Here is a 23,251-nt window from a genome sequence, read left to right as displayed (position 1 = left end):
ATCATAGGCCCTGTAGTGCAAGTGACTGCCATGTGACCTTGGGCGAGTCACATGTCTTTGTGGGACCATAGGAAGGGGGTTGGGCACCGTCCTCTGGACCTCTGTGAGGTGGTTCAGAGAACTGTCTAGTAGACATGGAGATGCACTGCCCCAGTGCCCCTTCCAGAAGGGAGTTGTGGCCTTACTTGCTAGAAGACACCTTAGGCTCTCAGGTCCTCCGGCATTGCCTCTGCTGCAGAGAGCCACGTAGCCTAAGATCTCCACTTTCCTAGATGACCTGCGTCCAGTGAGTGGGGAGGAGAGACAGAGCCTGGCCATTTGGGCCCAACATAGCACAACAGTGACAGACCGTTAAAGGTCCAGAGCTCCCCTGGGGTTGGCAGAAGGCTGCCAGGCTGCCATCCAGTTCACTTTCTTTTTTGGTCAAGTCCCACTTCTGCCTCTCCCTCCCTCCCTCCCACAGGCAGTGACCCCAAGGATACACCCCAGTAAACAGCCTAATCTCCATGCTGGAGCCTACTTCTGGGAGAACCCAACCTGCGACGTTATCTGAACAAAAGGGAGGGCCCCTCCCAGCTAGTGTCTAAGATGCAAAGGACTGAGGCACCTACACTTAGGCTCCACTCCTCCATCCCTCCTGCCCTCCCCACAGAGACCGGGCTCACCCTTTATGCCTCAGACATACACTCCACTCAAGCTGTTCCTTTCAAGGTGTCCTTGATGTTTATTTCAAGGTATTTTTAGCTTTATGCAAATGTGCTGGTGGTAGATGGGCATTCAGAGCAGAAGTTGCCGCAGTTCTGACCCCTTTGGAAGGTGCTGGATGCTCCCACCCCCCAGAGTCAGTACTGTTTGCCCTGGCTTTCAAACTTGAACCTTCACGGGCTGTAAAGATAAAGCGCCATCGTAGTGATGTGTGATTTGTTTTCCTCTCAGCCTCTGGAATTTGTTCTTTTGACCACTATAGCATGGGGAATTTTTTAAAATGTAAAAGACAGCTGCTACTCAAATCAAAGGAAATAAGCACTTTTGATACCTGTACAGAGAAAACTTGAATGTTTATATTCATCTTGGTTTAGGTTCTCACAGCAGGAAAACTTTTTTAAAAATAGGAGCTGTTCCTTTTTGCATTAGAATAAGTGAACAAGAATAATATTTTTTTAACAAAAACAAGAAGCATAGTAACTGTTACAGAATTTCCGTTCACTTCTCCCTTCCTCCCTGACAGATTTTGAAAATTTGAGAGAGGGAGGGAGAAGAACCTGATGGGAGAGAGAAGGGAAACATGGCAGAGAGGGTGCCATCCAGAAAAGAGGTCCCTGGGGGAGAACCACCTGACCCTCTTAGCAGGGAACCCCATTCCCTGCCCCATCCTGAGAAGTGCAGGAAGGGGCCAAAGAAACACTTAACTGTTTTAAAATGGTTGTTGTTTTAGGTCGAAAATCATGGGAAAGAAACCTGGGGTAGTAGGAAAATCAAGTCTTTGGAATCAGAGAGACCTAAGTTCAAATCCTCATTTGTCCTTTAGTACATGCAGAATTTTAGTACATGCAGAATTTTAGTACATGCAGAATTTTCTGATCCTCAGTGTCCTCCCCGGTAAACTAAGGATTATTGCTATCTTGTCAGATCGAGAGATTAGCAATATTGCATGCAAAATGCATGGTACCGTGCTTGAATCCCCTAGCAGGCACTTAGAGGAGGTACCCACTGATGTGGATTTTCTCCTTATGTTACTATCAAGGCACAGATTTTGGAATTTGGCTTGGCCGTGCATGAGAAGTTTGTACCTCAAGATATGAGACCACTTCACAAAAAGCTGGTCGACCAGTTCTTTGTGATGAAGTCCAGCTTAGGAATACAGGTAAGTACACAAAGTGTCCATGGGGGGGCAGTCTGACCTTTGCCATTTGCTTTTTGGTAGAGGGACGATGAAATATCCAATAGTGACATCTTTTGGTTTTTCTACCAAACTGCACCATTTTACCAGAGAGCCCTCAAATACTAAAATTGCATTAACTTCTGTTTGTCACTCTCAACCTTTATGAAAACAAAAAAGTAAATGAGAGGAAGCTTAATAATAATGAAGCTTACCTTTATAAGGTCCCTATAGAAAGACTTCATGACAATTACAATGCACATCTAGTACAGCGAAATACCTCACGAGTGATTTTGCCCTTGTAATCACTATTCTGAAATATTTTCTTTACTACCTCTTTAGGAATTCTCTGCTTGTATACAAGCCAGTCCAGTCCATTTTCCTAATGGAAGTCCTCGCGTGTGTAGAAACTCAGCACCTGCTTCTATGAGCCCAGATGGTACCAGGGTAATTCCTAGACGCAGGTAAGTCATATTCTGAATTATCTGACACTTTGGCGTCCCCACAAGATGATCTGGAACGATTCTCTCGTTCTTTGTGGTACAATTTGTCAAATATGCAATTTCTTAATGAAATAACCCTTGAGGTAGCTGCAGACATCTGCCACTGGTAAAACAGCAACAGCATGAGAAATAAATAAACTCAGACATTTGATCATATTGAGGCAAACAGGAGACAACAAAATGGGATGTGCATATTTTTTTCCCCTTTGGTTTTATACCATGCCAGCATGTGATAAAGTACAATTCAGAGACTGAATTAACAACCATTTTTTTCCCCCCCAAAACAGCCCATTAAGTTACCCAGCTGTCAACCGATATTCTTCTTCCTCACTGTCCTCACAAGCTTCTGCTGAAGTAAGCAATATTACAGGGCAATCAGAAAGCTCTGATGAAGTCTTTAACATGCAGGTACTTGATTAGCTTTTTTTGTCTGGTCCTGTTTATTCCCTTTCTGTCTCAATCATGAGCGTTTCCGTTCACTCTGCTGTGCTTAGGAGCAGACCTATGAGCGCAAACTTGACTTAAGGACAAACCTTTAAACACTCGTGTTGCCTTATTGGTCTCTAGAGTCTGCAAAGATGATTCTCTCAAAGCTCCCCCATCCACTGTAAGAAGACCTGAGCGAGCCGTGGGAAAGCCCGGGCAGGCCGTGCAGGGGGGGCGCTTTGAGCTCTGCCTCTGAGTCAGGTCTTCAGTTGGGACTCCTGGAGCTTGTCACCACTGACCTCTTAGCATTTCTAAGTGTTCTGTTTTTTTCCTTTAAGAAGATATGGTTTAGGGGCCCATTGTAAGATCTCTCCACTTAGGTACATGTTGGAAATTTCCCATAATAAAACATTTTTGACAAAAGAAAAAACATAGATTTTAGGGATTTTAGCGTCAGTGTAACTCTTGCAACCAAAATTTGTATTTAGACTCGGCTGATAGGGCGTTGATAGTAACTCGGTAAGGCTCAGTGGAAATTTTCCTCACCACTGTCTTTGGAAAAGGGGCATAGTACATATTGCCAAATTTATGCTTTGAACACATTACATTGGAGAAAATGCAAAGGCATGTCCTCGGCCTTTTAGAAGCGCTCACCTAGTGACCTGCCCGAGGCTGCGAGTCTTTCTGCTTGTGCTTTAGTCAGGGAGCCGCTGCTCCTAAGTCATAGGATGTATGTAGCTGAAATGAACACAAATGCATTCCTTTGACAGGAGTCAAAATCTCAGATTCTTGATGAATTCAGACAGGCATCCTTATCAGTCTGAGTTAGGGAGATTTTTTTCCATATTTCTTACTGGACTTTTTTTTTTTCTAATTTGAAAAAAGAACTGATGATTTTGTTTCAAATGTGTCCGCGTTGTCTGCAGCCTCTAAGCCGTGTTTGATAACAGCTCCCGTGTTTTGCAGCCAAGTCCGTCTACCTCAAGCTTGAGTTCTACTCACTCTGCATCGCCTAATGTGACAAGTTCTGCTCCGTCGAGTGCTAGAGGTCAGCTCCAGGGTGTGGGGTGGACTAAGGGTGCCCAGAGAACCTTCCAGCCCCCAGGAGCTGTGGTGGCCCCCGCATGCTCACGCTCTCTCCTCCAAACGGGCCCAGCCCACCACCCTGATGAGCCTTTCTTTCCTTCTCTTGCCAGCTTCTCCTTTGTTGTCTGACAAACACAAACATTCCAGAGAAAACTCCTGCCTGTCCCCGAGAGAGCGGCCATGCAGTGCCATCTACCCGACACCTGTGGAACCTTCTCAGGTAGTCCTTGTGGGATGGAAATTCTAGAAAACGAGGAAATGTCTGGATGTTGCTTACGTCTCTCTGCAGAACCTCACGGTATAGCTGCCAGAGGCCACCAGATAGGCTGTGTTGACGAGTCCAGCTGGGTGAAGGGCACACCTCTGCCCTGCGCCTGTTGTTAGGAATTTCTGTGAGAGCCATGTGTCTGATGTGGATACGTGGGTAATTGCCTGAGAAGTAAAGCTGATAGGGAAATGGGAAATGATTTTACCCACCTTGATCCGACTCTGTAGTTCATTGCTGCTACTTGAACATTAGGACGGGTGATTGGGTGAATGAATTGGGGGTGTCTGTCTGCATGTGTCTGTGACAGAAACTTGGAGGAACTTCTTACATTAGCCAAAGACCCTTGAGGAGACGCACGGCTGCCCAGCAGCGTTTCTTTTTGCCTCTACCTAACTCGAGAGAGCTGCCACGGATTCCTTGCTGAGGTACCCGAGAGTGAGGAACGTGTCTTTTTACCTTTGCCATTCTTCTTTGATGCACTGAGGAGGAAGCTGAATCCTAGGGCCGCCCCTGCAGCCCTCAGGAGTAAGGCACGTGGCCCTCACCACCCACCCCAGACTTGGTTTTGCAGTGATCTCTGATAGTCCAAGTGAGAGCAGGGCCAAGGTTTTGACCCTCTGGGCCCTTCAAGCGCTTTGAAGGAGGGTTTCAAAGATAAGATTCACATGGAGCCCTGAGTTTTACCGATTATTTGGGGAAAACTTGGGAGCAGAGGATAATAGTTTTTTATCCTCCAGCTCATTTCTCTGCTTTTCTACACCATCCTGGCAGAAGTCTGTAGCTACATCTGGAAAGGGATGAGAGTGAGTGGGGGTTGGCTTGATGGGTTTTATCTTTGCTGGTTGTGTGATCTTCCCCAAAGTTCCGGGATACCTCATCCACACGACACTGATGTCTCGCAGAAATTATATCTGCGTGCATTTGGCTGGACCAGCTAACTGGTCCCTTTGTCACTTGATGTTACAAAGGAATTTCACAGTTTGTTCCATCTGCTTCTGGAGAGCATGTCACCGGCATGCTGGTTAGCATGAAAGACTTGCTGGTTAGCCTCTCGAGTTTTCTGCTTTTGGTCAAATTTGAAACAGTGTGCATGTTGCCAAAATTTCAATAATACACATTGCTCTGGTGCATCTACTTTTAAGGACTTTGTGCCTTTTTGTTTAATATGTTAGGTAGAACCATGTAAAACTGGCATTTTGGGGGGTTAAAAATTGTAACATATGGACCATTCCATATGTTTTAACCTAATCTAGGATTTAAAATGTAAAGTCCATTCACTAGAGATTTTTTGAGCTAATATTCCTCCTTTAATTCTTACTTGCATTTCGTATTGCCAGTCTAGCATTTGTATTTACAAAGAGCACCGTAACTTAACCTCTTACTGTTTATTTTTTTCCTTGCATTTTATTACAAAACCTATTTGCCATTTATATTTGAAATGTAGTATAGACTTTTAAAACACTGTTTGAACCCTAAGGGTCTCTGCCCTTTTTCCCTTAAATATAGTTGAATTCTTTGTTCCTAGCCTCATCACAGCATATAAAAACTCTTTTTCAACGAAAAGGTTCAGTAATAAGATAATCATCTCATTTTCTAGAAGGTCTCACATGTTAGCATATTGCATCATAAAAATAGATTCTTGTGCCTTTCCAGAGGCTGCTGTTTAATCACATTGGAGACGGGGCCTTGCCACGCAGTGACCCCAATCTTTCTGCGCCTGAGAAAGGTGGGTATAAAGCCAGCCCTTCATCGGCCCTGGAATGTGTAATGGTTTGTTTTGGCCTCATTTCCTCCAGTCTCCCGCGTGTCTGTGCAGAAGGCAGATCTCCAGACCTTTAATGATCTGGACTCATTTGCTCTTTAGGAGATGAATGAAAGGCAGTTATTTCTGATGCATTCTTCACAAACTGTGTTCTTGTAGGATTTAACAGCAGAATCTGAGCAAGGTAGGGACTCTTCTGTTTAATGACTTTTGGTGTCAGTCACCGAGGCAAGGCCTGCGCTACCTGAAACAAAGTGGCCAATTAGGCTACTTGTTCAGCGCAATGAAAATAATAAGCACCTTCTCAGATCGATTCCCTGGTCCCACTTTGTGTCTGCCTTACAAAGTTCATTCTGCCAGCTCATCTGTCGTTGGCGGGGACTCAGATGCTCTTTAAGAATTGCAATCCCGTGCATGCTGGAGTGTGCCCTGCCTCAAGGTCACCTGAAAAAAATGAGACACAAACACATGCCTAGTGGTTCATAGCCAGTTAGCATCGGTCTGTGCAACACAGCAGAGGAGGAAGAGCAGATTAAATGCGACTTCCTCAGCCAGGGGGGAGGGGCTGGCAGCAAGGCACCTGCTCACCTCCCAGGGTCAGGCCTCAAAAAATCAGAGCAGTCCCCAGGCCAGTGAATTAAGAGTCACTAACGAAATATCCGTGTAAAGTGCATTGTAACCGTCCTCATTAAGAGCTCGACTGCATCGTCGTTTGAGTACACCGATACATTAAAACTTTCCTTGCGAAATAGAAATCAGTGGAACTGTAGGCAGTTATTTTAAAACACACATTTTGCTTTAAAGTTACAAGTCAGATATTGATCTTTGTCTGGAGAATTTAGGAACGTGGTCTTTTTCTCACCTTTTATACCAAAGAAAACCACAAAGCACGTTTAAAAGGACGGGAGGAAAAGTATTTTACGAGTGGTAGTTCCATCCAATGAAGGTGGTAATATAAAGAATGGTAAAATGTTGAAATTCTACATATGTCCATCAGGTGGCAGTGTCTGTTCAGGGAGCAAGCTACTGGAAATCTCTAAAGGCTTGATGTCATAAACCTCATCACAGAGCGGCTATTTATAACCTTGTGTGTCTTGCCCTTGTTCCTAACGGGGTTGTTCCATATTTCTGCATCTTGCTGAAGTATGGAGCAGGCAGATTACAAAAAAGGAATGATACCGTCAGTACTCCAAATTATTTTTTTAGGACGTTCTTCACTATAACCCATTGACTTTAGAAACAAGGGCCAACAGGATGGTGTGGCGTGGCTGTTCCTTGCCACTAATTCTGCCAGACAGTGGAGATATTAGCACGCCACTGCCTTCCCCCTTTCAGGGTGCCACTAATCCAGAAATCTCTACTAAAAATCAACTTTAAAAATAGTCTAGTGATTACATCTTCCATCTGTTATCCAGCATCTAAACATATCTGTAGTTCTCAACAAGTTTCTACACTCTTGTGTAGAGATGTATAGTTCGTTTGACTGCTTGAGGGAAAGAAAGAGACATGCTATCACCCAATTAAATATCAACTGTAGCTGTGAGGTAGGCAATTAAGTAAAAGTTTGGTATTTAGGAAGTTTGTTGTTTTTTTTTTTAATCCAGTTGATTTTTTCATTCTGGATAATTCTGACTTTCTTCTAAGATTTCGAGTGTTTACAGGGCAAAGTAGACCGTGTGTTTTTAGCTGTGTTATTCCCTTCCAGCTGTGAATCCCACCCCTAGCAGCTGGAGCCTGGACAGTGGGAAGGAAGCCAAGAACATGTCGGACGGTGGGAAACTTATCTCTCCCCCTGTCCCTCCAAGACCCACACAGACTGGTGGGTATTTGAAGCACTTAACAATCACTTTCATAAAATAACTTTTATTGACTACTCCAGCTTGTCCTGAATTCCTCAGAAAGGTAGGCATTTGGTGTCCAAGGTAAAAACCTTAGTAGTAGCTATATAATTTGTTTGTAGTGTTCCCCCCTTTCCTGAACTCCTGTTACACTAAGTCAAGCAGTGCACCATTCCTAATAAGCCCCACAGACAGATTTTGTAGAATGTTCTTTTCCTACATGCCATCCTCAGAATTCAGGGGCTACCCTAACCTTGCCGAGACACTAGCGTTTTTTCTATGCTCTCCTGAGTCACCTCATTCTTATCAACCTTTACTAAGTCTAGCCACTTCCTTCAGGACTGATGCCCCAGTTTCAGGTAGCCCCTAAATAGGATTGACTAACTGTGATTTGGATAGGCTTGTGGAAAACAACTAACAGTGCATCCGTAGTTATCTGCTGCTTAGACAGGTCTGTATTCAAGGGTCATATTTCTCAAAGGGTTCATTCAAGGCACTGAATCCCCTAGGGTGTTGGTTTAAGAAGCAAAATTCTTGGGCTTAACCTCAGACCTACTGAATCAGAATTTTACTATTTCTGGGCCAAGACCCTAGAATCTGTATTTTACCACACCTTTCTAGACTTGAGAACCACTCAAAATTATTCTTAAGAAACTTCCTTCATAACAATAATAGTTTATAACAATAATATATGAGTTTATAACAATAATAGTTCCCCTTTCCTCCTGAACAGGCCGTTGCTTGGTGACCTGCATATGGGGGCAGTTTTTAAGAGGGGCTACCTGCTTTACTTATCCTATCCTGGTGATGGGGAGAGTCTTTTCAACACTTAACATATATTTAGAGTAGTTTTGAAGCTTTACAAATACAACAGCCTAAAGGCAAGAGAAAATATGACACTGTGTTTTTCATGGATTTTTCTGGATTGATCGTCCATGTTTCATTTGCTGTATTTTAGCATCTCATCTTTTGAAGTTTCTTTTTTCACTAAGAAAAATGACTGTCTCTCTTTTGAAAATAAACTATGTGCTACCCAGTTTGTTTTATGCTTGCCAAAGCAAAAAGTCACCAATAGATTTGGAAAGATGTGAGATCTCTAAGCAGAAAAAGAAATAACCTTAGCCTTAATTGATACTCTGCATAAGTAGGTCAGTGTGACCATGGAAGTTTAAAACTCATCAACCAGTAATTGGTATTTTATTCATGATGTCCATATATTCAGGCAACCTCCAATTTAAACCTGGTTGTGTACCTAAAGTTGGGAACTCAAAAAGCATTTTCTAAGGAACAATAATATTCATGGTATTTAGGTTCCTGCTCATTCAGACTTGTAGACAAGGACACTGATAGAACTATTTTAGGTCTTTCCAGAGAAACATCACTGTAAACATGCGGTATGCACAGGGGCTGCTGTGCATCCCACAGTGACGGTACCGGGGAACACCTAAGTTGAGAGGAAGAGGGTCCCAAGTAATAGTAAACCTTGACTTCTGCCAGACATACTATTCCCAATCAAGATCTGCTTCTCTATACGTGCATGTTTTTCTTCCATACTCAACACCCACAATTGATGCCATAGGAGAGCTAACAGTGTTGATGGAACATGGCACACGCTGACAGCATGCCCTAGCGTGTAAGATGGAGGCCACACAACCCCACAGTGTGGGGACCAGCCACTCTTCCTGGTCCCTTAGGCTCAGGGTGCACAGACGACCATACCTCTTCCCGGTTAACTTGGCAGGGCTGCCTTCCCTTCTGCACTGATTGCTGTCATGGTCTGTCCTCATGTCATTATGTGTGGTCACTGTTGGGGGATCTGTAACTGTCTCTCTTCCCTTCAGCCTTTCTGTAGTTTTCTTATGAGTTACAGCCCTCACTGTGACATCTGGGAGAATGGCAGCTCATCACAGAGCAACGAACTCTGAGCTCACTGAAACCTCTGTAGGCAGAATTGGGAAATCTGGCTTATACGCACCATGTTGACGGTGTCACGGCAGGCTTTTAGTATGTGTGGTTATGCTTTAGAGAGCTGGATTTGACCCACAAGCGCACACACAGAGCAGTGCCATCAAACAAGCTGTGTCCCGGGTGTAGGGCTTGAAAACCTGGTGGGAGAAACAAAGAGAGGGTTCTTCTTTGCCTTGATGATAAAATCCATAGGGTACCACCTCCCAGAGATAAAGGGAAGACCCGAGGACAAACATTAGGGAGAAAAATGGAAAACTTCTTACCTCTTGTATGATATGGCCAAGGCTTTCCTGTCAATTTCAGGAAAATTGGGGGATGGAAGGGGAGGCTGATGTCAGTATATTCCCAGGACCTATTCTAAGCTGTCTGGATGACTTGGGTCTTCCCATTCCTGCTCAGGGCCAAAGTCAGCAGTTATTTCCCGAAGTCTGCTCCCTGGCACCCCACACCTAAAAGCACCTTTTGAAATAGACCAAGCAGCAGAGAAGCATCTGGACTTTGAGGAAGTGGAAAGGACTTTGGACCAGCTTGGGGTCCTGTCACTGTGGTTAAAGCATCATGTATACACTGGTGACTTTTCACTAATTACCCCATGTCTTGGAGCTGCCATCCTTTGTGAAGAATCCGTTTTAGGTGGGCACCATTTAGTCGCTCCCCACCCCCTTGCTTAGACCCTTGTGCACTAGGTCATCTATATGGGTTTGTACTCACAGAGGGCTTTTGCAGGTAGTCAGTTGTCTGGTTTTCTGAATTGAAATGATCTCTCTGTCTTTACAGCTTCACCAGCAAGACACACGACGTCGGTATCCCCATCGCCTGCTGGGCGATCTCCACTGAAGGTACAGGCTCTTGTTTAGATTGAGGCTAGAGATTGGCCCCACGTTACTTTTTTCCCTGGTACATCAATGAGGTGCTTTCATCTGCACAGACCAGGCAAAGAACATATAAAGAAGGGAGAGAGGAAGATGGGTAAGAAAACAGCACTAGGCTTTCCCTTTGGGGAGCCTGCCATTTGTTTTCAGATTATTAGGCTTTTTCTCCAAATGGTGGCAAGAGAATGTACAAACTAGAGTGAGAATATACACTGAATTCGGAAAGAAATGGTCCCCATGTATCTCCTAGGGCATTTTCAGCCTGGTCTTTTGGTTTAAGGGACATCAAAAACAAACATGTATATTGAAAAACAATCATCAAGATCTACTAAATATTCTCCAGTGCCTTTTTCATCAGCCTCACCCATTTTGAAAATGCCAAAGCCAACTTTTCCTCTTTTAATATTTTACACCAAGGTTTCCATTTACATTAGAGATACATACTTGATCATGAAAAACAAGGCAGTAAAATGAATTTTAAAATGTCTGGGAAACAAACTGGAAAGCTTTAAAGGTCAGACATTGGATTTGATATGTAGACATAGGCTTCTTAACACCTCTAAACATACAGAATCCCTCACGAAGGTAAAGAATAATCTTTAGGGATTTCCCTGGTGGCGCAGTGGTTAAGAAGCCGCCTGCCAATGCAGGGGACATAGGTTTGATCCCTGGTCTGGGAAGATCCCACATGCCGCAGAGCAACTAAGCCCGTGTGCCACAACTGCTGAGCCTGTGCTCTGGTGACCGTGAGCCACAACTACTGAGCCCGCGTGCCACAACTACTGAGCCCACGCACCACAACTGCTGAAGCCCATGTGCCTAGAGCCCATGCTCCACAAGAGAAGCCACTACAATGAGAAGCCCACATACCGCAACGAAGAGTAGCCCCCACTCGCCGCAACTAGAGAAAGCCTGCGTGCAGCAACGAAGACCCAATGCAGCCAAAAATTTTAAAAATTAATTTAAAAAAAAAGAATATTTAGTCTCTATCCAAATTGAATCAGACTGGCTGCAAGGACTGTCAGTACATTCAGAGGTAGGTGTCCAGAGCTGCTATGCCAGAGGCTAATATGAGGTTGAAGTGAGTGTTGAAAGAATGATTTTGTACCTGAATGACAGGATTTACACACTCCATGTCCTTTTTGTTGATGAGACATTTCTAACTAATGTAAAAGAAAAGGACAAATTAGCTTCTACAAACACATGGGATCACATTGTGATCCATACATCTGTGGTGCTAAGGATTGTTGCTGGTAGAAATTGAGAATCAGGAAGAAACCCCCCTGCCAAACAGAGAAAATTGCAAAGAAGTTTGATTTTGTTTGCATTGCCAACATTGCTGATGTCAAAATTTGCTGGTGGGTGCAAATTATTTGCTAGTTTGGTTGTCATTCTATAGAGCAGCTATTAATTGTAAAGTACATGGGACTGCATTCACCCTGGAAGCCACTGACTGTCATCTTGATGTGATGGGAACAAAAGCAACATGGTGTTTCCGCATCGTTACACTTCCCCTTGCTTGCAAAGAGCCCCACGTGTTGCTGTGGAATTCACATATGCATTTTTTAACTTGATTGTGCAGAGTAGTAATAAGGTAAGACTAGGAATTGATTCTTAAAAAATAGAGAGAATCGAAGGGCTGGAAATGTTCAAGTAGCCACCAAATAGTTAGCGAAGTGGTGTATACTGTCTCTCCACAGACCTACCTATGTTCTTAACAGCCATAGGTAGCTTCGTAGCCGTATTTTTACAAAATAGGTTTGAAGAGAAAATGGGTGGAACATTTGTGTTGTAACTCCTGGGTTACATTAGAGGGCGTACTGCTACCAAGTTACTAGCTTTGCTGTGCTTAGAATGCAGAAAACTCCTTGACTGATAGTTTTATCAGGAATTCAGTGATGGAATTAACCCTGTGAAGACTCAGCTTACCTGCCTTATTTTGAACTTAGTGTCTAATTTTTAACAAAAAATTGCAGTGAATTTGGATCTCTTAATTAGCCATGCTTAACTTTAGGCTCCTGCTAAATGAAAGTATTTGCGTCTACGAGCATTGTTTTTGTTTCAAAATAGAGACCAAGGTAAAGTTAGTCTAGGGTAACATTTCTTGGTTTTATAGGCCGTTTATGTGATACATGAAAAAAAAATGGTCTGTGGTCAAACAAGTTTAGGAAACACTGGGCTGAACAAAGTCATTTAGGTTGCCTTATTATAAGACCTTAAGAAGCTAATATGCTTTGAATGGATGCAAGGAGTACATAGGGTGCAGTACTTCCCAGTGGAACCCTTAGGGAAGTAGCACATTCCAATGCCAGCGGAGCTAGACAGCTAACAAATGAGTGAAGGAGGCCAGGAGGCCTCAATGTGTTGGGGTGGGAATGGTGGGAAAGTGAATTCATGCCCCATCCAAAGGGGACAGCCCTGCTCAGCTGCAAAATAATATCTCCAGTAAGAGAAAGTGAGCAGTTGTTGCTAGAACTTCCAGTGGTTCTGCTGAGCTAGAAAGGGAAGTGGTACCTCCAACGGGTTTGGTTTGGTTTTGGTTTTTGCCAGTTTCCTGTCCTTCAAACCGTGGTACTAATGATATGCCTCTGCATTTCCTCCCTGAGTACTTTTATCCTCTTTCTGTCCTGACCACGAGGAGGAGTAAAGTGGGCAGTGAGGTGAACTGAATGGACTGGCGGCCCTGGCAGATAAATGCCTGATGTATATGTGCGGTTCTGAGGCACGCCAGCACTCAGATTTGAGTCTGGGTGTCTGCATGAGCCTTCCAGGGCCGGCAGAGCAAAACCGCACCGACTGGGAGGGCTTCAACAACAGAAATGTATGTTCTTACGGTTCTGGAGCCTACAGGTCCAAGATCACGGTGCCACCATTCTCGGTTTCTCCTGCGGCCTCTCTCCTTGACTTGCAGACGGTCACCTTCTCCCTATGTCCTCAGGGTCTTTTCTCCGTGTGCATGCGTCTTTGGTGTCTCTTTGTGTCCAATTTTTTTTTCCTAAAAGGATACCAGATTGGGTTGGGGTCCACCCTGAGGGCCTCAATTTCACTTACTTGTTCTTTAAAGGCTGTATCTCCAAATGCAGGCACATGGTGGGTGGTGGGTCAGGGGATAGGGCTTCAACCTCCGGATGGGTGGGGGACACAGTTGAGCTCATCACAGTGTCTGTCAGTGACTCTCTGCTGTGTCTCCCCCACCCCTCCCTTTCCACTCCGCACAGGGATCCATGCAGTCTTTCACCCCCTCTCCGGTGGAGTATCACTCCCCAGGACTCATCTCCAACTCTCCCGTCCTGTCCGGCAGCTACAGCAGTGGAATTTCGTCCCTCAGCCGGTGTAGCACGTCGGAAACCTCAGGCTTTGAAAATCAGGTGAACGAACAGTCGGTGGCGCCGGGGTCGGGGTCAGGCCACAGCGGGTCTGAAGAGCTGGTGCGCAAGGAGAGCAAGACGCCGCCGCCGTACAGCGTGTACGAGCGGACTCTGCGGCGCCCGGTCCCGCTACCTCACAGCCTGTCCATCCCCGTCACGGCGGAACCGCCCGCCTTGCCCCCCAAGCCTCTGGCGGCGCGATCGGGACACCTGGAGAATGGGACCAGGAGGACGGACCCCGGCCCGCGGCCCAGACCCCTGCCCCGGAAAGTCTCCCAGTTATAAGAAGTCCCTTTTCTATTTCCCTGCCATGAATTCTCTGCCGTTTACAAGAAATAAGAGGTATGGTGAGAAGACATTTAGTGTAGGCACTTTAATAACTTACTCAGATTTGTCCTTAGATGAATGGAATTAAAACTCACTTGTTAATAGAATGTTGCACAATATTAAAAGTTACTGATCTCAAACGCCAGGTGTTCCAAGTATGGCTGAACTTTCATTACAGCGTTTCTCATTTGGAAGTGATAAATAGTAATAAAGCCTTCTTTTGTATCTTTTTATGTTCACTTTTTTTACATAGTTTAATCTTAAAACCAATACAATATTGTCGAACAATACGAAGCGTGATAATGTTGTATACTTTTTACTGAATACTTGATGCTTCAAGAAAGCTTATTAAGTCGATGTACATCCTAACAGACACAATAGTCCTTATTTTAGAAGACTTCTGTAATTAAGGTGAGATTTCTGGCTCTTTCTATGAACAGACTGATGAATGCACATCTTCAGAATTAAAAGTTAAAGCAAGCTAGTGAGACAGTAAACTTAAGGGGTTGCAAGGATTGGGACTGGAAGTGGTTTTGTTCTTGAAGCAAAATACTTCTTTAAGGTTGCTTTTGACCTTGGCTGCTGTCTACATTCTTAAAACGCTACTTTACCAATTGGTTGGTAAACCCTTTAGTACCCTGGCACCATGGTATCTACTGTATTTCTTTTCAAGGTGCAATTTACTTCCAGAGTTCCAATCGGGTACATGAAGCAAAAGACCCTAGGAGAAATGTTTACTTGAATCTTGTGCTTCCTCACTTGATAGTTTCCTCTACCAAATTTGTCACTGAAGAAGAACAGATGTTCATGTGTTAAGTAGGCACAAATTAATGTGTCCCATTAACAAGAGTTCAGGAATCAATACAGGACAGCAGTAAATTAATAGAATAAATGAAGAAAGGAAACAGAGAGAAAATATATTAGCATGATTAAATGGCAAAAGGACTTTCAAAAGGCAAGGGCATTAACTTTCAATCCTGCACAAAATAAGGAATTCCTCACAACTCTCCATTATTACTGGTGGAGCTTGTCTTCTTAGCTAATCCTGTTGTCCTTTAGTTGAAGGAGGATGGCCGTAGACCACTCTAGCTTGAATACTGCAACACAGCATCTTAGATCTAGATAGGGACGCTCATGCCACAGTCATAGGAGTGTGAAAAAAGCACCTTGTATGTGGTAACATATTTTGTATCTTTGTTTTCTTTACTGACTGTTTATAACACTCAACTGACAATAGATATGAACTGTATTTTAAATCATACTGTTGAATATTTTCCCTCTTTTGTTGGGAAGCTCAATTTAGTCTAACTGTGTTTGTTTTTGTTGATAGCTTACCTGGAAGGCAGTGACAACTTTTTTATATTCCCTTAATGAAACCATTCAGCAGGTATACGCTGTTGAGGCTGGTTATAGAGGTTTTCTATAATAAATGTTCAAGTATTTTTGTACATAACTGGTTAATTTTAATAAGAGATACCATTATGTGTAAAAAAAAAAGTAAAAATAAAAGCAAACTGTTGTGGATGCAGTATGATTGTTATAATTATGCCAAATACTTTATGTACGGAAAAAAATATTTGTACATATGTGCTTCTAACAATAATTCTGCCATATTGACTTTACAATTTTGAATGTCAGAAAATTAATATATGTTAAAATATTTATGTTTAGTGAAATTATTCATAATAGAGAAAAGGAACATGAATTTTAGCTTTGTATCTTGCAAGTTTTTCAGTTGAAAATTTCTTGAACTAGCTTTTGCTTTTGATGATAACACTCTGTGTTTGTAATCACATCCTTAAGTATATATATATATATATATATATATATATATATATATATATATATATATGAAGATCCGTATTTCTGTTGCTTTAAAGAAGTAAAGACTTCCTACCATTTAAATAAGGTGACATGCATAAGATAACAAAGCTTCTTTGATTTCCTTTTCCTCTGTAATTTAATAGATTCTTTGACTAGTGCTTGGGCACAGTATAAATCAGTGTTATTTGCTCTTGAAGCCATTTTAAAAAAAATTTTTTTTTGGCAATGAACAGTTGTGTGTGTATTTCTGAAGCAGCTATATAGCAGAACATTTCAAGAGATTCTGTTAGCCCAGATGTTCATGTTGGTTGCTGCTGAATGGTAAATATTAAATAAAATTACCTGATTAATCTTGATGTTTGTCTTTATTCCTGTCATCAGCATATCTTTACCTGGAACAGAAGCTATGTAAATAACTGCCAAGTGTACAAAAGGAATAGTTGAGTGCTACTTTTGCCAGTTGGGCAAACTATCTGCCTGCCTGCTTTCCTCCTGATTTTCATAAAATGATTGATTGATAGGAAATACATTTAACACTGCAAAATCCACTGACTACCAAATTTGTTAATAAACCCTGGCTTTTAATTTTGTGAGATGCGTCGATGCTGTGTTAGATTTACAACATTCATGTCACTCAGGGCTAAGCAAGCCCCTGTCTAAAGCCTCTGTTCCATTAAATACCAAAACCCATTTAAAGGTCATTGTCCATGTCTTCCTGATTATTTCTCGACATTAAGTGATTTTAGAGCATTTTGGGATCATTTTCATTACCACTGGACCCACGAGTCTTTCGATTCTACAAGCTTCAATACAATATGAATAGCTTCTTTTCCTACCTTAGTAGTCTTCTCTTCAGATTGATATTTTCTCTACAAAACACAACAAAGAAAATAACAAGTTACACAGCTTTACCTTTATTTGATCTGTACACGTTAAAAGATGGCTTTATCATCAGAATAAATAAATTCTTAGTTATTGAATGAAATAAACCTTGTCCTCATTACATAAGGATATCGTTAAAAAGACTTGAAAATTTGACAGAATACCAATCCCCCAACATAACTATTATTTTTACATATTCCTTTTGTCTTTTTCTTTATGCATATATGGCATAGTTTTCCTACTTTGTTGAGTGCTGGTTTCCCAAGTATCCCAACACAATCTAATGATAATACAGGGCTGAGATCACTGCCCACTGCCATAAGGGGGAGCACCACCTCAACAGAGCTTTGGCAGTGTCTTAGAGAGGCAAGGGCAAAATCAGATTTTATTGAACTTCTGGAGTTTTGTTTAAGGTAGATCTTTCAATGAGCAGACCTTAAGATTGGGTAAAGATCATGATATAATTGTTGAGGGTTGGTTAGAAACAGCAAGATTGAGGGGTTCTGTTAACTGATACTTTCTATTGACAATTTGATGGGTCTGTTGAGAAATTACGTTATGAAAAATAAACTTACTTACCTGGCAAAGAGACTCCTGGAAGAGTAAAGTTATGCCAGCAAACATTGGAATAGTGAGGTCATGTTCATGTAGACATAAGCTGTATAGAGTAGATGGTTTCAGTTTTCAACATGTGTATTTTACATAGTGCTAATCACAGTGTACCTGGATGGACTACTCTCATTTTTTGTTTAATGTTACAGTAAGTATTTCGTGTTATTACATGTACATAAAAAGTGAAGTATATATTCCCACCATTTACTTAGCCATTCCTCTATTAATGGACATGATATTGTTTCCAGTTTTTCACTACTACAAATAATACCACTGGGACTCTTCTGACATACAGCTTTTTCCATGTTTTGGGTTATTTCTTTAGCATGGAGTCCTAGACTAAAATTGCAAAGGCAAGGGAAGGATGATTTTTGTAGTTATCTTGCATACTGGCAAATTATTTCCCAAAAGAGTTGTACCAATTTTAGTGCCACCAGCAATATTTTTCCAAGATTGGATATTGATGGAGTGATTTTTTGCTGTGTGGGAAGAAAATATTGCTGCCTTACCTAAACTTTGAGAAAATGTTACTAAACCAGTTAAGTATTTTACAGAATTGTGTGTAAGGAAGTTGATATCCTACAAAGAAAATGAAAAGGAGAAATGAGACAACATTAAAGTAACAGGCACTAACAGTATAGCGCCTACTGAAAATACTTCATCTCAGAGAAGAGCTTGCTAGGAAGGCATTTTAGATTCTCTATTTGTATAGAATACTAGAAAATCCCCAACATTCTGAACACAAGTACCATCTCACTTATCCAGTTTACCCCTGTCATTCACAATCAGTGAAGAAGCCAAAAACCTAGAAGTGAGGACACTGACCTGAACAACCATAATAAATGCCACTGTCAGCTGAGTGCAATGTCCCAAAGAAGATGAGACTAATGAAATGCTTGATGTGTTTGAATTTACCAAGAGGAGATTATACTTTTGTAAGATAGTTGAGGGATGGATAAGAGAGGTACCTGGAAAGCTATGCAAGTCAAGGGGGAAAAAATGAACTCCAGAAAAAACAAACAAAAAAAATGTTTAGATAAGTAAGGTATACCATGGGGGTCAGCTATACATAATATTTACATAGTCATGGAAATGCAAAATATATATTGGTCTAACTCCAAATTATATTGGAAGGATGAGGGTAAGGAAGGAATGTGTGTATGTGGAGAATAACAAATTCTCATCTTCCATATAGGGATGTCAATCAGTAATGCCTAAAATTTAAAGACAAGCAAAAAGTAGCAATTTAATATACTTTAATTTAGATATAAGAGCAAAAGTTAAGAAATAACTTGAAAATTATGGCCCCTCTGGAGTGAAAATGGCTGCAGGACAGGAATGTTGCAGGAAACTCCTGTTTTTCACAATGGTTTAAACAACTATATGCGTATTTGACTGTGATATATTTTAAGAGATTTAAAAAAATGATTTCTCCAACATTCATTCAGATACCACCACACTGGTTTCACTTACTTTTTTTCCCTCCAAATCTGAAACAGATGTGGATTTGGAGCTCTTTGCGAAGCACATACAGAGTTTGCCAGGAGATTTCTACTTCAAAGGCATGGATGTGGCAGATAGTAGGAAGTGAAGGGGAGGAGTTTCTGGTCCTATATGAAACTCCTCTGGGAGAAGTGGTTGGCAGTAATACAAGCAAATTTTAATTCCATTCATGAGTAAAGCCCATCTGTTAAGTCATTTGCAATAGGTTTAAGGGGCTGGCTACTCTTTGTTCTTTAGTAGCAGCACTAAGCAGCCAATAGAAAATTTTTAGACAGGTCTGAAAAGAATTCTGCACATATCCCCAGTCTACAAGTTCTGTTTGAGTCAATAATGTGAATTTTCTCATCCTGAAAAAAGCACACACAGGTCTTAGTGTGACTGACTTGGGAACAAGAGGCAACAGTCCCACATTATTTCCATCCAAGAGGGAGAAAATTAGCTTATTAGAAAATAATTAATTCTTTTTAAAAAGGTAAGTACACAGCATTAAAAGAACTTCAAGCCTGTAATGAAACTTGGCAGAGGGTCTCCTGGTACATCCATCATCCCTCCCCTCACTGTACCTCAACCTCTTGCCTCACCACCTATAACTTACCCAAGTCCTTCTTCCAAACCCAGAAAAAGGGGCTCCCCTCATCAGGATTATGTTCTCTACCCATGAGTTGATCCCACCTCACCTCCCTCTGAATCCTTCCATATCTATGAGGAAGTGAGGGGGAATCTTGCTGTGACCTTTGACCTAATTAATGCAACTGATCTGATGGCTGGGCCTGAAGACAAGATCAAATATAACTAAATGTTTACCAACTTCAGTTAACTTTTCTTTTCTCCCTTTTTTATTCCTCTTGGTAAGGCAACTGTCTGAGCTTAAGAATTTACAAGTTGGCATGAAATTTCAAAACTTACGTAAGTCAGAGAAAAATATAGCCAAGATAAAAGAGCAAACAGACTAAAAAAATATTTGTACCATATATGACAGTTAATATCCTTATGAAGAATTCACCTAAATTGATTTTAAAAAATAATAATTAAGACTGTTAAGAGACATAAGTATTGGAAAGGAAGGGAGAAAATATGCTAGTAGGCAAATAAATAATTTACAAAAGATGAACCATAAACAAACATAGTAAAATAACTAACTGAACTACTAATCAAAGAAAAACAAATGAAAACAACAATAAAGTAACATTTGTTGCTTATGAAATTAGCTATATGTATAAAATGACAGCACCCGATTCTGGGAAGAGTATGATGACAAGTTGTCCTCATTGATAGAGCTGGTGGCACTAAATTAGGATAACCTTTTTGAAATGCAATTTGGCAGTATGGATCCAGAATCTAAAAAATGGTCATGTCCTTTGAGCTGTAACTCATGACTGAAAATCTATGAGAAGAAAATAATTCAAAATGCAACATGGGTATATGGAGAAACAACAGGCAAAAATTTAAAGTCATAGAAATGTTAGTATGGAGATGGCTACATAAAATATAACATCTAATCTAAAGAATGGGGGTGGAGTCAAGATGGCATACTAGGAGGATGCGGAATTCACATCTCCTCACTACTAGGGCACCTACCAGGAACTGGTGGGAGACCACGGACACCTAAGGGGATGGGAGGAACCCCCAGTGACTGGGTAGGATGTGGGGCGTGGGGAGAGTGAAGAGGGAGGAGAAGTGGAGGCGGGTCGGGACTGGTGACCCTGAGGGGCAGCTGGGGGAGAGGAAGGGATCCCATGCCCAAAAGGGGAAATTGGGGAACCACTGGGAGGGCAGAGGATCAAAAGGCACCATGGCCATGTTTCCCCTGTCCACTTAGACACCCAGGAACCTGTTGAGATCCCAGGCCTGATCCCTCTGCCCACTGAGGCCCCCTCCATCCATGTGGGTCCTGAGGGAGTGGGAGGGAAGGAAGGGGGAGCAAAAGTAAAGGCCGGACCTCTGGGACCAGGACCCCTGAGGGGTGGTTGTGGGGAGGGAAGGAGTTCCTACACCCAGTGGGACCCACCCATGGTTAGGGGTCCAGTGGTGATGGGGGAGACCCTGGGGGAGACAGTGGGGGAGGGAATGAAGGAATGGAAGGGAAAGGGGCCAGCGATTTCCTTGTCCACTTAGGCACCAGGAAGCCTGTTGGGGTCTTGGGCCTAATCCTCTGCCCTCAGAGCCTCCCTCCTGCCGCACAGAGCCCAAGACCTGCTCTTACACCCCCTCCCAGGACCCTACTTCTACACTCGGAGACATCCTCCAACAAGCTGGGCCTAAACCCCATCTACACACCCTCACTCAGAGCCCTACCTCCAAACTCCGGAAACCCACAGTCCAGAGGCCCTCCTTTCAATGTGCTGCCTCTCCCATTCTGCGCAGGTCCTAAGCAGAGGCCCCTCCCCATTCTCAAAGGTCACCCTCCAACCCACCTAGGTTCCGCCCCACACAAAACCCTGGCCTTGCCTAAGTTTCACCCCCCACATAAACTCCGCCCCCATAGCCAAGGCTTTTCTTCTTTTTTTTTCTTCTCTTTATTCCTCTTTTAGATTGGGGTTCTGTTTTACCTTGTTGATTCATTTTGTTGATTCTTTTATATTTTTCTTTTTCTTAATAATCTTATTTTTCTAATTTTATTTTATTCTTTATACTTTGTTAGTGATCTCTCCTTTTGGCTTGTTCTCCCCCCCCCCCTTTTTTTTCTTTCTTTTTACTGTTGTGGTTTTATTTTACCTTGTTGCAATTGTTTCAATTATAGTTTTATTTTTCCTAATGTATTTTTTATCTTTCTAATTTTATTTTGTTTTTTATTCTTTGATATTGTACTGCTCCTTTTTTCCTTTCTTCCCTTTTTTTTTACTGCGCCACAAAGCTTGCAGGATCTTGGTTCCCAAGCTGGAGGTTGGGCCTGAGCTCCTGTGGTAGGAGCTCTGAGTCCAAACTGCTGGACTAACAAAGAACCTCAGAACCCAGGGAATATCAATAGGAGTAAGGCCTACCACAGGTCCTCATCTCAGCACCAGGACTCAGCTCTATCCAACTGCCTGCAAACTCCAGTGCTGGATGTCTCAGGACAAACAACCACTAAGACAGGAATACAGAACCATCCATAAAAAAAAAAAAAAAAAAAAATGAAACAACAAAAGGTTTGTTACAGAAAAAGGAGTAAGGGAAAAACCTAAAACACCAAATAAATGAAGATGAAATAAGCAACCTACCTGAAAAAGAATTCAGAGTAATCATAGCAAAGATGATCCAAAATCTCAGAAACAAAATGGAGAAAATACAAGAAACATTTAACAAGGATATAGAAGAATTAAAGAGCAAAAAAACAGGGATAAACAACACAATTACTGAGATTAAAAATACTCTAGAAGGAATCAGTAACAGAATAACTGAGATAGAAGAACGGATAAGTGACCTGGAAGATAAAATGGTGGAAATAACTGCCAGGGAGCAGAAAAAAGAAAAAAGAATGAAAGAATTGAGGACAGTCTCAGAGACCTCTGTGACAACATTAAACGCACCAACATTCAAATTATAGGGGTCCCAGAAGAAGAAGAGAAAAAGAAAGGGTCTGAGAAAATATTTGAAGAAATTATAGTTGAAAACTTCCCTAATATGTGAAAGGAAATAGTCAATCAAGTCCAGGAAGCACAGAGAGTACCATAAAGGATAAACCCAAAGAGAAACATGTCAAGACATATTAAACAAACTATCAAAACTTATTATACAAAGAAAAAATATTGAAAGCAGCAAGGGAAAAACAACAAATAACATACAAGGGAATCCCCATAAGGTTAACAGCTGATCTTTCAGCAGAAACTCTGCAAGCCAGAAGGGAGTGGCAGGACATATTTAAAGTGATAAACTGGAAAAACCTACAAACAAGATTACTCTACCAGCAAGGATCTCATTCAGACTTGATGGAGAAATTAAAAGCTTTACAGACAAGCAAAAGCTAAGAGAATTCAGCACCACCAAATCAGCTTTACAACAAATGCTAAAGGAACTTCTCTAGGCAGGAAACACAAGAGAAGGGAAAGACCTACAATAACAAACCCAAAACAATTAAGAAAATGGTAGTAGGAACATACATATCAATAATTGCCTTAAATGTAAATGGAATAAATGCTGCAACCAAAAGACCT

The 23,251-nt window shown here is 41.9% G+C and overlaps 1 protein-coding gene across 2 annotated transcripts in view; it reads left to right on the top strand.

Annotated features, from left to right (window-relative positions):
- DOCK4 (dedicator of cytokinesis 4) overlaps positions 1–14,522 on the top strand; it is a 498,051-nt gene extending 483,529 nt beyond the window's left edge. Inside the window, exons 44-52 of one of the 2 annotated variants that reach the window (XM_060108913.1) lie at positions 1,745–1,864; positions 2,222–2,343; positions 2,670–2,736; positions 3,775–3,856; positions 4,005–4,114; positions 5,816–5,888; positions 7,630–7,743; positions 10,508–10,569; positions 13,821–14,522. In XM_060108913.1, coding sequence (XP_059964896.1) covers positions 1,745–1,864; positions 2,222–2,343; positions 2,670–2,736; positions 3,775–3,856; positions 4,005–4,114; positions 5,816–5,888; positions 7,630–7,743; positions 10,508–10,569; positions 13,821–14,255 — 1,185 coding nt within the window. In that variant the 3' untranslated portion in view covers positions 14,256–14,522. Of the gene's footprint in view, positions 1–1,744; positions 1,865–2,221; positions 2,344–2,669; positions 2,791–3,774; positions 3,857–4,004; positions 4,115–5,815; positions 5,889–7,629; positions 7,744–10,507; positions 10,570–13,820 lie in introns of both variants that reach the window. The other variant, XM_060108912.1, reaches the window with a different exon arrangement.
- Positions 14,523–23,251: the final 8,729 nt, after the last annotated feature.

This window comes from Mesoplodon densirostris, chromosome 9, assembly GCF_025265405.1.
Source record: "Mesoplodon densirostris isolate mMesDen1 chromosome 9, mMesDen1 primary haplotype, whole genome shotgun sequence".
NCBI classification, from domain to species: Eukaryota; Metazoa; Chordata; class Mammalia; order Artiodactyla; family Ziphiidae; genus Mesoplodon; species Mesoplodon densirostris.
This window is presented reverse-complemented; position numbering and strand designations above follow the sequence as displayed.